The sequence below is a fragment of the Dipodomys ordii genome, unplaced genomic scaffold (genome assembly GCF_000151885.1).
Source record: "Dipodomys ordii isolate 6190 unplaced genomic scaffold, Dord_2.0 Scaffold44, whole genome shotgun sequence".
NCBI lineage: Eukaryota > Metazoa > Chordata > Mammalia > Rodentia > Heteromyidae > Dipodomys > Dipodomys ordii.
The window spans coordinates 952,635-967,814 of NW_012267260.1; the positions used below are offsets into that span (position 1 = coordinate 952,635).

At 46.1% G+C, this 15,180-nt stretch overlaps 1 protein-coding gene across 3 annotated transcripts in view; it reads right to left on the bottom strand.

The window, feature by feature from the left end:
- The window catches only part of Prim2 (primase, DNA, polypeptide 2 (58kDa)), a 106,113-nt gene that overhangs the window by 31,868 nt on the left and 59,065 nt on the right, over positions 1 to 15,180 (bottom strand). For 2 of the 3 annotated variants that reach the window (XM_013019214.1, XM_013019212.1), the window contains exons 7-9: positions 8,228 to 8,295; positions 3,745 to 3,817; positions 1,046 to 1,231 (exon numbers count right to left, since the gene is read on the bottom strand). In XM_013019214.1, the coding sequence (XP_012874668.1) occupies positions 1,046 to 1,231; positions 3,745 to 3,817; positions 8,228 to 8,295 (327 nt within the window). The remainder of the gene's footprint in view (positions 1 to 1,045; positions 1,232 to 3,744; positions 3,818 to 8,227; positions 8,296 to 15,180) is intronic. The other variant, XM_013019215.1, reaches the window with a different exon arrangement.

Below are 15,180 nucleotides of genomic sequence, written 5' to 3' on the forward strand. Positions count from 1 at the left end.
GCTGGAGGAGGGGTCCTGGCTGCATGGGCCCACAGGCTCAGTGTCTGGGCTGGAGGAGGGGTCCTGGCTGCATGGGACCACAGGCTCAATGTCTGTGCTGGAGGAGCTAAGGCTGCATGGGACCACAGGCTCAGGGTCTGTGCTGGAGGAGGGGTCAAGGCTGCATGGGACCACAGGCTCAGTGTCTGTGCTGGAGGAGCAGCTAAGGCTGCATGGGCCCACAGGCTCAGTGTCTGTGCTGGAGGAGGGGTCAAGGCTGCATGGGACCACAGGCTCAATGTCGCTGTAGGCAGCAGCAGCAGAACCAAGGGGAATGCAGAGAGCAAAGATGGCATTAGTGCAGCCCATCTACCAGCTGGAGAGGTCCTGGGCTGCCAACACTTTGGCTTTGGAAGTCCAGACTCTAGAACTTGGAAGACATAAATTTCTGTTGTTTAAGTGACCAGTCTTTGGGACTTTGCTATGGGAACCCTAGCAAACTAATACGAGACACTTATAGTTTCTTGGTGAACATTCTCAATTCTGTATTACTCTTTTCAGGAAATATTTTCAGATAAAGCATGACAGGAGCAGGAGAGAGAATTTCAGTGCTCTGCACAGGTTAAAGGCAGACTGACAGCGAGCGACTGCTGCCCAGCAACTCTGCAAACACAACAGAAAACACTGAAACCACTTTCGCTTTATTTGTTCAGAGCATCACCTGGTCCTCCAGATGGTATTATGTGTGTGTGTGCACTGCCTACGTGCATGTGTGCACGCGTGCATGCATGGTACCCCAACACCTGAGCACATAGACACAAACCACACACTCCCGCAGAACGATAACTCAGTGATTTGTCCTGTAATTACTGTGGTGCAACCCTCCGAAGAGGACCCCACTGACCATTTTTCACTGAGCACATATTAGATAACATTTTGAGGTTTCAGACACACTTACCGTCTAGAATGTTCAACTCTGTTTCAGCAAGCGTACTTACCATCAGCCAACTGTTTCATTTTTGGAATGAAGGGACTTTTCCTTACCACCCTGACCTTTCAGAATTACCTTGTCTGGGTCCATCTTTCCTTTGACGAACTCCTGCTTCCAGAAGTGCAGGGCCTGCTCCAGGGTGAGGCCAATGCCCTTCAGGAAGAGGCCGTACTGCATCCGGCCCCCGTGCCTCAGGTGGTGGTTCTCACGCAGGACCCTGTGCAGGTGGCGCATGCAGGGCGGGAAGGACTTGGCGGCAAGCTAGGGAGGAAACGCACTGGGTCAGGCAGAGGGCCCGCTGGGTCCCTCGGGAGGAGGGGCGGGCCTCCTCTGACCCTGCCACTTTCGCCGGTGACCACTGATTTCCTGGCATCCTTTGAAGAGAACAGCTGCCGCTTCGGATCCAGGCTGGCTGCAGGACCTGCGCCTCCCCGGAACCCCCCCCCCCCCGCAGAGTGTGGGGCTCACCGCGCGTGGCAGTCCCATAAAACCAACTTTACAACTTTGTGGGGGGGGGGGGCAATGGAAGATGGGAAGGGATGGGAAGGGGAAGCAAAGGAGGAGGCAACAATGCTTGATAAGAAATGTACTCGTTACCTTGCCCATGTAACTGTAACTCCTCTGTATGGTATTTTCACAATAAAATATTTTTTAAAAATCAGTATTTAGCACCATTAGCAAACAAGTCCCTTCCATGTTTGATAACGTCCTTTTGATTCCATATAAGAGGACATTTAGCGAGTACTACAGAAAACAAGAAGCTAAAACACAGTTCACTGAGTGCAGCAAAGGGTCCAGCGTGTTGTAGTCACTGACCCACAGCCAGCACAGGAGCGCTTCAGAGCTCTGGGAGGGCACAGATCCAGGGCCATCGAGTGCTATGCAGGCAGGGCCAGCTGTGCCGCCAGGACAGATGCCTGCCTGGCTGGCTGTTCACCGTCCCTGCGTACAGGCACTCTGCTCACCCTGCAGGCCCTGCCTGGTGCCCGTTCTGACCCCAGGCCACCTGCCAAGGCCACACCATGCACGGCATCCTTCAACGTCAGCCTTGACTCCTTTTTACTCAATACCCAGCTACTACTGAGCACCTGTCACGTGGAGAGCACTGGAGACGCAGCCGTGGAAAACGACCTCAGGTTTGCATCTTCCAAGAGCGTACTGTGTGTTGGGAGCAGACAATGACTGGACACAGAGAAGGTGAAGTCTGGCTTCAACAGAGCCGGAGAGGAGGAGGGTGTCTTCCCTCTGGTGGCCAGCGCAGCCTCCCGGGGGAGATGGTAGGCCAGTTAGACTCAGACGTGACGCCGACCTCGGGTCACAGGAAAAGCCACATTAAGACATGAAAGTGGAGCTGCGGCGTGGGAGGAGCTGGGATGCCGGGACGGCCACGCTTCCGGGTGGCAGAGCACGCAAGCCGAGGTGAAAGAGCAGAAGACAGGAACGGAACGAGCTTCGTGGGCTTTCGTATATGATCCCACAGCGGGTCTGACAGTCTGCTGACAGCACGGAGAACTGGGGCTGTCACACAGTGACAGACTCCATGGGCGCAGAATGCACAGCGCAGAATGCACAGCGCAGGGACTCCTGACAGCAGCGCAGCAATGGAACGGGGCCAGGCCAGGGTCCGTCATGACGAGACGGCCAACGACCGTGGAAATGCAGAAGTGAGGGGTTCAGTGAGGAGAGGGGCAGCCATGGCACAGGACTTCCACAGAGCTCTGATGAGGGAGTCAGAGAAGAGACCCCACAGATGGGGCCAGCACCCCACCCCGCACAGGAGCAGAAAGCAGGGAGGGAGCGTGGCTGATGGAGTCAGGTTTCAGTTAGAAGAAGAACCTAGCGGTCACAGCTGGCGAAGAAGCTGGACCCTAGCATGCGCTAAGGGAGTGCCGCTGTGACACTGCGCAGGGAAGAAGACAAGGACACACGGCTCTCAGCACAGGGACTCCACCACCACCACGGCACCTGGGTCAGTCACATATTATTTACTAGGCTAGTCTCCCCAGGTGAGGTCCATGGAGGTAAGAACATTTTGTGTATTCACGTCTGTCCATAATCAGTGGTTGGTGCACAATCAACAGGTTAAACAGACATTCACCACACGAATCAGGATCACATTCTTAGTATCCAAACAAGTTTGTGAATGGGAAAACACTTAGCTGGAGTCAGGCACAAAGTTATCTTCCAACTACTCCGTAATACAAGGCCACGGGGACGCCGGGCAGGGGACCTTGGAGATGGCCATGCACCACTGGACCTAGCTACTAACTGGTTGGGACTGGGTCTCTTGAACTTTTTGTCCAGGCTGGCCTTGAACTTTGATCCTCTGAATCTCCACCTCCCAAGGAGCGATGATTATAAGCATACGCCACCAGGTCCAACTAAAATCTCCCTGTATTTTTAATGATTGTGAATAATTTGGTAATTATCTACATAAAGGTTAGTTATGCTGGCTTGTTTTTTGTGATGTAAATTCTGTTACATATCAGGAAAATTCTAAAACCAAAAATAGAGCAAAAGGCAATCATCTTACATTCAATTATGGAACTATACATGAAATGAAGTTGAAATGAGCTGTCCTTTAGTACAGCAACCAAAGATGGTGGCTGCTGCTCAGAGCTATCCATTAGAACAAGAAACAGAAGATGTGAGCTTTTCTTTAACACTGATTACAAGAGGTAACATTCTCTCCCATCTTCCTACCCAAGTTCTTCCTGAAGTAAATCTGTTTCCACCACTTAAAAAAATCTAAGTTGAATATGACTGTTGCTTACCGAATCAATCTGGTCTAAAGAAATCTTCCCAGAATTCCCCTGGGCACTGTAATCTTGGCCAGTGTAAGAATGGCTTAAAAAAAAAAAGAAAAAAATTATTAAAACAAGATTTGTATAACACTTTTGATCACTTTGAAGCACATATTTTTGTTTGATAAAATTAGTGTCATAAGAAAACACTTTCCACACAAACATCAGCAAAATATAGTCACATTTTATAATATACTTGACAAACTACTTTTAAGCAACTCCTAAAAACAACTCAAAACTACAGTGACAGCCTGGGCATCTGACTGCCAGTCTCAGGCGCTGCTTCCATTTCGGTCAGGTCTGACCACACTTTTAGTAAAGTTCAGGCATCTACCCCTCATTCACAGAAGTGCACCACAGCAGAGGGAACTGAGACATGAATCAGAACCCACCAATTCACAAGAGGCCCCCCGAGCCTCCTGTGATGCCGGCCCCTGGCTCATCCCCTGGAGATATTTGCGCTGTTCTCTGTGTGGACAGCAGGTACAAACTGAAATAATTTTAGCAAAGGGAAAGACATACAAAAGCCACTGTTTGTCTAAATACATAGGTTAAACTGGGCAGGGTGAGTACAAAGGTCATCCTAGCATTCAGGAGGCCCCGGGAGGAAGAATTCTACTGTGAGATGCCTCCCTTCCTCTTCCTCTTCCCTTCCTCTCCGCACCGGGATTCCCTTCTCTGCCTGCCCTCACTCTTACCCACTCCCTGGACTCCAAGGCCTATTCAGGGGTAATGGCAAACTCTGATTAGTCACTCCCAAACATCCCCACAGAGCCCACGCAAGTCCCATGGGCATTTCAAGCTGAGAATGTCTGAAATGACTGAACCTATCAACTCAGTCACCACCCTCCTTCCCAGCCCCTGCTCCTCTGTGATTCACTTTCTCAGCTAAAGATGACGTTCCCCAAGCGAGATTCAAGTTCAGTTCAATGTGAGCCTCCAATGTGTACCACTTCTGCGCCAGTAAGTACAGAAGCAAAACAGGTAAGTCGTGGCCCGTTATGAGGAAACAACTACACAAAATTGTGTTCTTGGTGTTATGACTTGTTGAAGGCCCGACTCTCAGGTCAGAGGATGTTTCTATTTAGGGTCCACATGAACAATCAGTAATTAGTACATGGATGTATGTTAGTGATAAAGAAAAATAAACATCTACCTGTGGTTAACTGAAGTTGTAGCTAGAGAACTGGATTAAGCCTAAAAAAAATGTGGACATATCCATTCTCCAGTCTCAAAAACATGCATTAGTAAACACATCTAGATTATCGGTATAGCAAAATATGATATTAATTCTAGCGCCTATGTCCTGTACAATACTTTGAGGATTTTCTACTTTGCCACTTCCATTTTTAGAGGCATTTATATCACTCCAAATTAGTTTTGCTGATGAACATAATTAAAAGTCTATTCATTATTCCTCCTTGAGTCTTACCAGCACTACACAAAAGCAGACCTAACAATGAACTCTTTCCCCACCTTCTAGAGTCCAGGCAGTTCTTAAATCACAGTTCATGCAAATCAATTACAGTAATTTTTTACTAACAAGACTATCACTAAAATCTCTCAAACCAAGTTAATATTCATTGCTATCTCCACCTATAAAAGGTAACATTTGGACAGTTAAAAAAGACAATTCCATATGCACCAAGGCATCCCTTGCTTTGTAGAATACGGAGTGTCAGTAACACACATCACTGCCACCTTGCAAACAGGTGTCTGACATGGGAATAAAATGAGAAAGCCTTGGATTAATGATAACAAAAGAGCAACATCAGTTGGTGCATATGACATGTAGCATCTATCCCTAGTTGCCTGGCAACGAATGGTGAGTGAACTCCACAGAGAATAAAAGCCCTAAAGGAAGGAACCGTTTGTGCCAGTTTCAAGGGCTCAAAAAGATGTGTCAGTAGTTAATCTAAATTCTAGTTGACGTTCGTCATACTGAGATGCAGGAAGGAGAATCCATCATTATTGCACAGAATCAATATTAACCACAGCCAAGAGCTGAACCAGTGGATACTTAGGGGCAAAATTTTTGACAATATGATTTATAAAACACAAAAACTTTATGTATAAAAACGATAAAACATCACTGATATAATTTACATTTCATTTAACAAAGCCCATACTAAACAGCTACCACGTGGCAGACCTTCTTCCAGTAACTGTCAATATAAACTGGAGTGTACAGGCTCCGCAGCGGCTCAAGCAACGGGGGGAGATCAGACAGAAAACAGACAGTACAGACATCAAAGTCTGTGCTCCCAGGGCGGAAGCGGGGCACTGTGCAGACCTGCCAAGAGCATGGAAGACAAGCAACAGCTGGCCAAAGGACAGAGGTGGGAGGAGGGAAAGTACAAAAATGTTTACATGTCTGTATATATAAACACACACAGGCGCGGGCACACAGGCTTAAAGTGCCTGTATCTGCAAGGGCACAGAGAAAAGCAAGCCTTCCCAGGTCATTCCATGGTTCTGATGAATGAGATGCTGGGATCTCAGTGCTCAAAGAGTTCGAGAGATAGACAGGTCAGGGCCCTTAGGGCTTCACAGAGCAACCAGAGTTCATTCAAGCTTTATGCAGAATGAAATCAGCAAAGCAGAGAAGGGTCTTAAGCTAAGAACAACGTAAAAATAATAGACAGCAAGGATGTGAACTCCATCACAGACAGCAAAGCAGAGGTCAAGGAACTCCATCACAGACAGCAAAGCAGAGGTCAAGGAGAGCAGACAAGAGGCCACCATGTGTACAGCAGGAGTCTCATCAGCAACAGATGTGGATGGGAACAAGACTGGAGTAGGCAAGGGACTCGATATGACATTTCAGATTCTGATCCCACTAACAGCTCCAGGAAAGGGAACAGGTACGGGTAAAGAACTCAGTCCCTATTTACTGTGCTAAGAACGGTTAAAAAGTATTGTCTGAAAAGGGAAAGTTAACTGAAGAAGAGGGAAAAAATGAAGTGAAGGGAGGGAAAGGGAAAAAAAGAGAAAAGAAAATAAAGATACAAAGTCAATCTATACAAACTTCTGAGCAAGCAGCAGTAAGCTACGGCTTTAAAGAAGTCATGGGGTTTGTTCATTACTGGTGCTTCACTATATAAACTTGAAAATGAAAGCTAAGTGTCACAAAGTGTGTGTGTGTGTGTGTGTGTACCTTTTAACATCACAAAGGATCATAAAAAACTTTAGGAAAAGCTGAAATTTGAGGATTGTGGTTCGAAGCCAGCCACCGAAGGAAAATCCATAAACTCCAACTAAACACCAAAAAGCTAAGCCTTGAGCAGAAAAGCTCAGCCACAGTGCCTGAACTCTGAGCTTAAGCCCCAGAACTGGCATCAAAGATAGGTAGATAGGTAGATAGATAAGATAGATAGATAGACAGATAGAGATAGATAGACAGACAGACAGACAGATTGTCTATAGCAAATAAAACAAAAAGTTACTATCCTTTATATCTGAAGTATATGAAATCAAATAATGGCATCTGGAGATGCCATTAATAAATGAACAAAGAATAGGTGTTACTCTTATTCTAGAACAGAAATAACCCAGTGTCTACCAGTCATTAATCATTACTGAAATGCATTTAATCACACTGTGATTAATCTACTGCATCAGCAACTATTTGGGTGTCTCATCTTACTCTAAGTAGTCTGGTATGATATGGAATGTAAGTAGAACAAGGACTTGAAAACACACACACATGTGCGCATGCGCACGCGCGCGCCCTTAAATCTTTAAAATGGTACATACTCTTTGACACAGGAATTGAACCTCCGAAAATCTATCCCTAAGAAATGCTCAAAGGTTTGCACTCAGCGTTGTTTATTGTAGGGAGAAGAACTGGAAATGACAATGGCCAAACCCCCAGAAGATGGGACCCCACAGCCATGCAGCCCTCTCAGGAAATTCTTCTTTGCTGTTGTTTTGGTTTTCATTTTATTGTTAAGATGCTGTATAGAGGGGTTGTTACATGAGTAAGGCCAATGAGTACATTACTAGTCAATCATTGTTACCCCTAACAAGGAAATGATTTATGTTTATAAAATGGAAAAAATTAAAGTCTATAAAATTCAACACTGCGTTTTAAAAGATCACAGAAGAGATATTTCTTTTAAACCATATGAAGGTTTTGCCACTTTTTATATTTCCAAAGTTTATTTTTTAATAATGGGGCTGTATTATTATTGTATTTAGACAACAAGCCTCATGTACTTCATCCCCAGTGAGAGAATGCCTGTGTCCTGTGCTCACGTAAGAAGTTCAACATTACTGTGTACGCCATCAAGTAGCTCTCTACTCTGCCACTGAGGGAAAGGTATTCTGTACATCCACATCAAGGGTAACAAGTAACTGAGAGCAGCATTCAGTACGATGCAAAGCTGCGAAGGCGCCGCGCTCACTTTAACACGCTGTGCTTAAAAGCTAACGGGGTGTGCTCTTCTATTACCTGAGGTGGTTGAGCAGAGGCTGGAGTCTCTCGTCTGACTGCACAGTGGGCAGGGACCTGGTGGTTAACTGAAAGGAGACACAAGCGTTGGTACAGTTGTACAGCAAGGACCAAACACAGAAGAGACGGGAGTGCCAAGTGCAAAACCAGTCTAGGCACAGGGGACAGGCAGGGAGGTAGGATTCAAAACGGAGGGAGACGCTTCTTTCTGTTAAATCGAGGACTTCTATTATGTGATTAAAGCTTGGTTCCAAGGACTCAAGGTCAGTCCCTGGGCTTAGAATTGGAAAGAAGGATCACAAGCAGAAGAAAGCGCCAGAGGCTGGGCCCAGGGAGCCCCCACTGGGGAACACACCAGCCCTATATAAAGGAGAAAAGAGACTTGTGTGTGACACATGTCTGACAACCACTTTCGGTGAGGCATCCTGAGACGATGAACTCCAGAGCAGGGGCTTCCTGTGGGCCTAAGCCACTGTAAATCGAGTTACTCTAAGGAGTAAGAACGTGTGTTTGTGTGTGTGTGTGTGTGTGTGTGTGTGCTGCCTGTAGGCCTAAGCCACTGTAAATCGAGTTACAAGGAGTAAGAATGTGTACGTGTGTGTGTGTGTGTCTGTGTGTGTGTCTGTGTGTGCGCTTCCTGTAGGCCTAAGCCACTGTAAATCGAGTTACAAGGAGTAAGAACGTGTGTGTGTGTGTGTGTGTGTGTGTGTGTGTGTGTGCGCGTGCTTCCTGTAGGCCTAAGCCACTGTAAATCGAGTTACTCCAAGGAGTAAGAACGTGTGTGTGTGTGCACGCGCCCCCCCCACCTGTGTCCTACTCTAAGTTTGAATCTTGGCAAGAATAACTCCTAACCCATGCCACGAGTCAACGCACTAAGTGAAAAGGTTTGCCTTCCAACTTGCAATGCAATTAGTACTTTCAAACAACAATCTTTCCAGTTAAGAGTGAGCTGATACAAGCATTCCAAAGCCATGACCTTGTGTGACCTTTCAGGACAAGTGGTCCCAGGACCTATTTTCAAAATTCTTTCTAAGGTTCCAGGGTTCCTACTCACATGCACTCTGCTATGGGGCCTGCATCTGAACACTGGCAATGTAAAGGGTGCTTAACCAATAATTACTGTGTGACAAATCCATGAATTTGTAACCAATTTCCTTAATTGATGAAAACCAAAGTATTTTTCTATCTATACTTCATACTTAAAGCTTTAGAAATTCCTCACTTCAGCAAAATTAAGGCTAACTCTAAAACTAAACTAAATCACAATTATTAGCCTTCCAAGAAAATTATATATCATCATAAAAAGATTTTTAGCACCATCTATTTTAGCATTTCTTCTGCAACTTGAAATGAATACTTGTCTGGGTTAAATAGATTTGGACTCCAATGCTGTTTCGTGTTCTTTTATAGAAAATGTAACACCTTTGATGTATATTAGAACTCTTTAACGTAGATAAAAGTAAACTTGATCAGTATGGAAAGAGGAAGTTTTGGGGCTATGCACTCTAATCAATAAGCCTTTATTTTGGGTCAGAAGCCAAAAAGAGACTGAATGACAAAAGCTTCAAGCTTCTCAGTGGCGTTCCTTTTTCTCAAAGGAAGGCAAATGCAGCATGTAAGTGAGTGGGTATTGTTGTACATTTTCCATACATTTTCCTCTGGAACAGTCTGAGGGAGGAGGGAGAGTGGCTTGAGGAGGACAGGCTAAAACAGAGGCAAGGAGATCCATGAAGGGAAAGTACACACGGGGTCCCAGGTATTCAAGGCAGCCCGGGAGGAGCCACGAGCACACGGAATCCAAGGAGGCGGATGACACAGAGCTTCCTGATGAAAGAAGACAGAGGACAGCCCAAAGATCCCACGTGGCCTAGGGGTAGCTTACTAGATCTCCATGTTAAGAGCATGGCTCCCCCTCGACCAGTCAGATTAACCAGGGAAGAGCACGTGTCCACTGACTGTACGCGCTCACGAGCCGGAGCCTTGAGCCTTCAGAAGTCAAGGCTCACGGAGCCTGTGCATCTGCACCGCCGGCGGAGAGCAGGAAGGTCGGAGAGCACCCCATAAGCCGGGGGGGGGGGGGCAGAGTGGGGCAGTGAAGACACGTGTTCATTCTCCTCTCTGTGTGCCTCTCTGGAAACCGCAAGTGTCTTCTGCAAAGACAATCAGTGACTAGAGACATCGGCCAGGATTTACCAGCCTTACGTGGAGCAACAAAGTTTTGTCAGTGGACTTCAAAGTGTTATAACACCGATCACAAGCAGTTACAAAACAACCGGCACCTCCAACTCTTGCTGCACATTTGCAATGAATTAAGAACCACAGTTTTCTAGAGATAAAATACTTCCCCCCTCCCCCCGGGGATTAAATGATTTTCACTTTGTGAGGGGATATTCTCTGAGGAAAGCGTTCTGGCTCCAGCTACAAAGCCGACTCTGCTCTTCAAACCCTGAAGGAAATTTTGCTGTCAGGACGCATTTTGCAGCAGAATTGTTTTAAACAGTTGATAAAGGAAGGGGTCTGTTGGAGGAAAACATTTCTTCCTGATTTCCCTTTCCAAATGATAGGCACAAAGAGAGGGAACAGCATAGATGGGGAGGTAAGTATACAGGCAAATGGTTCTTACAGTCATCAGACATTTCAAAAACAAAAGCACTTCAATCGCTTGAAAACGGGAGGTGGCTTCTTTTAGAAATAATAAGTCCTTTTTCCCAAACTACTCATCAAACACTGCTTAAACTAAAACTCAATTTTGTTCTCTGGTGTTTTTAGCCTCCCTCACTCCTTCAACCTCTTTACAACGCTTGAAAGGAACAGCCACATCCACTAACACTGAAGTTGAGCCTTAAAGGAAACCCAGGTAGGTAATAAGTTAGGTCCTTTCTTTTCCCATGATATTGTGATGCTCAAACCAGCAAAATAGAATTCTCACTGAGCAATATTCCGGCAGTAGCATTTATGTGTATTTACAAATGACATTTGTAAATGAATTTTAATTTGTAAATGAAATTTACAATGAAATTCAATTTTTAGGAAAAAATAAATAGAAAATATTTTCAAAAAATCTGTGCATTGTCCTCATTTCATGCAGGATCTGGGGGTCTACTGACCTTCCAAGAACATCAATTCAAAATCCAGAATGCCAGCCTTTTCTACTAAAGTGTGAAACTTGAACAAAATAAAGCAATTTTAGGTTTGGATTCCATTTTGTTGGGAACTGTGTCAGTACTCCTCTTGAGCCCAAATTCCACGAAATCAATCAGCAACTACCCTTGATCCCTTGCGGCCAAATTCCAGGAACAACCCCCTTTACAGAAAATAACCGCAGCTAGTGGGCAGGTAATAGGATAAGGTCAGGGTTCAGACCATCCACTCCGGCCAATCATTTCGAAGAGCATCAGCCCTGTGAACCAGCCAATCCCCAGTTCCTGGTCGGCTCCCGCCACTGGTGACACGAATCATCTTTTAGAATTATTTTATGATTTTCCCGCTGTGTGATATGATTTGTTAAGTATTGCGATGACGCACAGAAGTCCCTAAAAACCCTATATAAAAAATGCTGCTAGAGGAAGGACCGGACTCCCTATAGATCCACTGTGTGGAAGACGGGGGTGAGTCCAGATCGCGCTTGCAATGAACGACTCTCGTGTGCTTGCATCGGAATCGGCTCCTCATCTGGGCACAAGAAAAGATGGACAGCACCTGCTGTCAAGGGCATCCTAAAGGCACAAGGCTTATGTGTCACCTCTGTGGGCGCACCCCAGCTTGGGGTTGCACTCGGGGCTGAGGCGCTGTCTCTGAGCTTTTTTGCTCAAGCCTCTGGCTCTCCCGCGTGAGCCATGGCTCCACTTCTGGCTTTTTTGCAGTTAATTGGAGGTAAGAGTCTCCCAAACTTTGCTGACCGAGGCTCGCTTCCAACCCAAATCAGATCTCAGCCTCCTGAGTGGCAAGGCTTACAGGAGTGAGCCGCTGGCACACAGCAATGTATAAAGTTTTCAAAGAAAAGGCAAAAAAGTTTAAACAGATTTCACAGTCACAAAGAGACACAGCTGTAGAACAAACAGGTTTCCAATAGAACTACCACTTTTATTGCTGGGACCAAGGCACATGCTAAATAAAATTAACTTTCACAAAAAAGCAGCTGCTCTTTTAACTTTATTGACTTTAACGACAGAGAACTCTGCATCTTTTTGCCCTAACCTGTGAAAATCTACTTTACATTTCTCAGTCTGTGGCAGCTCCCCCTCCCCCGCCCCCCAGGGTCTAGCACCTGTCAGTGAGCTCCTGCACACACGGTACTTGATCAGCACAATGACTCCATACATGGAAATCCCTCTATCAGCTGGCCACAAATGTGATTTTCAACCATGATCTTGTAAAGCAAAAGGTACAGATTTTATCTCAGCTTTCAACATGCCAAGTAGTTTAATGTTCAACGAATATAAAACAGTGCAGAGAGAACCAGATCTTTCCAGTCCAGGGACTGGAGGATACGAAGAGCTAACGGAGCAAGCCTGAGGATATCACCCGCAAGCAGATATCACCTGCTCAGGTTCGGTCGTGAAACCTGTGGTGTGGAGAGAGGCTTATTATTCAAAGGTAACCTCGGTGGCTCACTGATGCTCAGTTAGAACTGTAAAGTGTAAATCAAGTACTTAGGCAAGGAAAGTATGAAGAGCTAAGCAGTGACAAATCATGGGATCACTGAAATTACTACTTAATGCAAAACCCCCAGAAAACAGAACATTTTATCTCTAGAATACTGTGCATCTGAATTCTCAAGCTGTTGCATGTATTTCACAAATAGACTTAAAAAAAAGATGCCATGTGGAATGCAGGTTTTGTTTTCCATTTTTCTGGTGGTCTCAATTAAAACCCATAAAGCAATGTTCTTACAGAGAAACTAGCTTTTCCAGTATTCTTACTACATTTGGGGGCTCTGCTCACAATATCCTAAACAGAGACAGGATCTCAATCTGTCAACCAAAGGTACCTGGAGCGTTCACGTGACTCTAACACCTCCTGGCGTTACCTTTTAAGTGTGCACACAATTTGAATGTGCCTCTAGAGTATGCTATTCTTCTTTATTATGTCACTACCATGCAAAACAATGCCAGCTTATGGCTAACATGGACTCTCCAGTATGTATGTGGTCACCTGATTTCTTGAACAGATACATACATTACTGCATGTTTACTCTTCACAGCTAGAACTGAGAACCCTGGAGCTGGCCGGGATAATGGAGCAGCAGGGTCAGCAGGGAGGCAGGCGTGCTACATAAAGGCTGTTAACTGACTGTCGAGTGGGTCATATTCCTCCCACACCTGAGCCCGGCTGGCAGTCCTGTCATCACGGGGCCAATCTGTTCCTGTTCTCTTGGCACCCCACCATGTTACAACTTCTGCAGAGCACGTCTACACACAACCCTGTTCTGCCTGGACCTAGGGCTCTGATGAGATTCTAAAAGACAGAATTCACCAGCGAGCTGGAGACCCAATGCAAGCAACTCTTCCAGGGCAGAAAACTAAAGGCCTTTTACTACAAAGTTGTAATTAATGGGCAATATGAACCCCAGCACTCCATCTTTGATTTCAGGTGTGTGGAGCACTCTGCCTGCCACACACAGCCACTCAGCCAGGCGTGGCTCCCACGCGTCACTGCCTTTCCTGGAGAAAAACAACTGGATCCCAAAGAGGCTGGAACAGAAGGCAGATAACTGCACCTGCTTACAGCACCCCCGCTTTCTGCTCTCCCGAGTAAAAACTTGAAACATGCTTTTATTATAAGCAAAATAATATTTTCAGCGGTCTCTTTTTATAGTCAATCTAGTAGAACTAAATTTTCGTATTTGCCTACTCTGTATTTCCCTCCTCTCAAATTTGAACATTCCACAATTTCGTACTGACTGGATTCTCGTATTCTCTGGGTATGATGATGCTCTCGCCGTGCCTTTTCTCCATGCTACCTTCTCCACCAGCCTTGCCTTTTTCCTTCTTGCCCTTTGCTCCTCCCTTGGGTCCTCCTGCTGATACCTCTGCCTGAGCCACGGCTCTGCACTGTTGGCTCAGGCCCTGGCCTGTCCTCCTGTCTACAGCTCTTACTACTGCTCCTCCCTCCCGGAGCTGAGGACCAAAGGTGGGCATAATGCTTACAGTGGGGCCTGAGCTCTGGGCCTGGGCGCTGTCCCTCAGCTCTTCAGCTCAAGGCTGGCCTGAGCTCTGGGCCTGGGCGCTGTCCCTCAGCTCCTTCAGCTCAAGGCGAGCGCTCTACCACTTGAGCCATAGCGCCACTTTTGGTTTCTGGTGGTTTATTGGAGATAAGAGTCTCACAGACTTTCCTGCCTGGGCTGGCTTTGAACCACGATCCTCAGATCTCAGCCTCCTAAGCAGCTAGGATTACAGGTGTGAGCCACCAGCACCCGGCTACAAATAGTTTTGAACATGACATGTAAGTGTATGTGGAACTGCATTCTTTTCTTGGCACATACTGAACTACTAAAGTATGAACTTCTTCACATAAATTCCTGTGCTGCACGAGACCTTGCCTCTTCTTGCTTACTCTGAATCAAAGGAAATGCCCACTTTTGCACTTTTCATGGAGAGCTCAGGAAGTCGGCATTTGATTCTGTGTGCTCTGACTATACAGCTCATATCCAAGGTCATAGGTCTGTCCGTCCCAGTGTCTGTCAGTCCCAGCATCTATCCACCCCAGTGTCTGTCGGCTGCTTCAGGTGTTTCCCACACTAACTGTTGATATCAGGGGCAGAATCTTCCTAGGGTTAAATGTCATTATTGGTTCTTGTTGTTATGGTGACAAACCATCAATGTGATTCAGCAGTGTTTTCACACTGAGGATGGTAAGAATTCAGCTGCTGTAAAAATACCAATAGTTGACAGGCGTCGGTGGCTCACGCCTGTAATCCTAGCTACTTAGGAAGCTGAGATCTGAGGTTCACG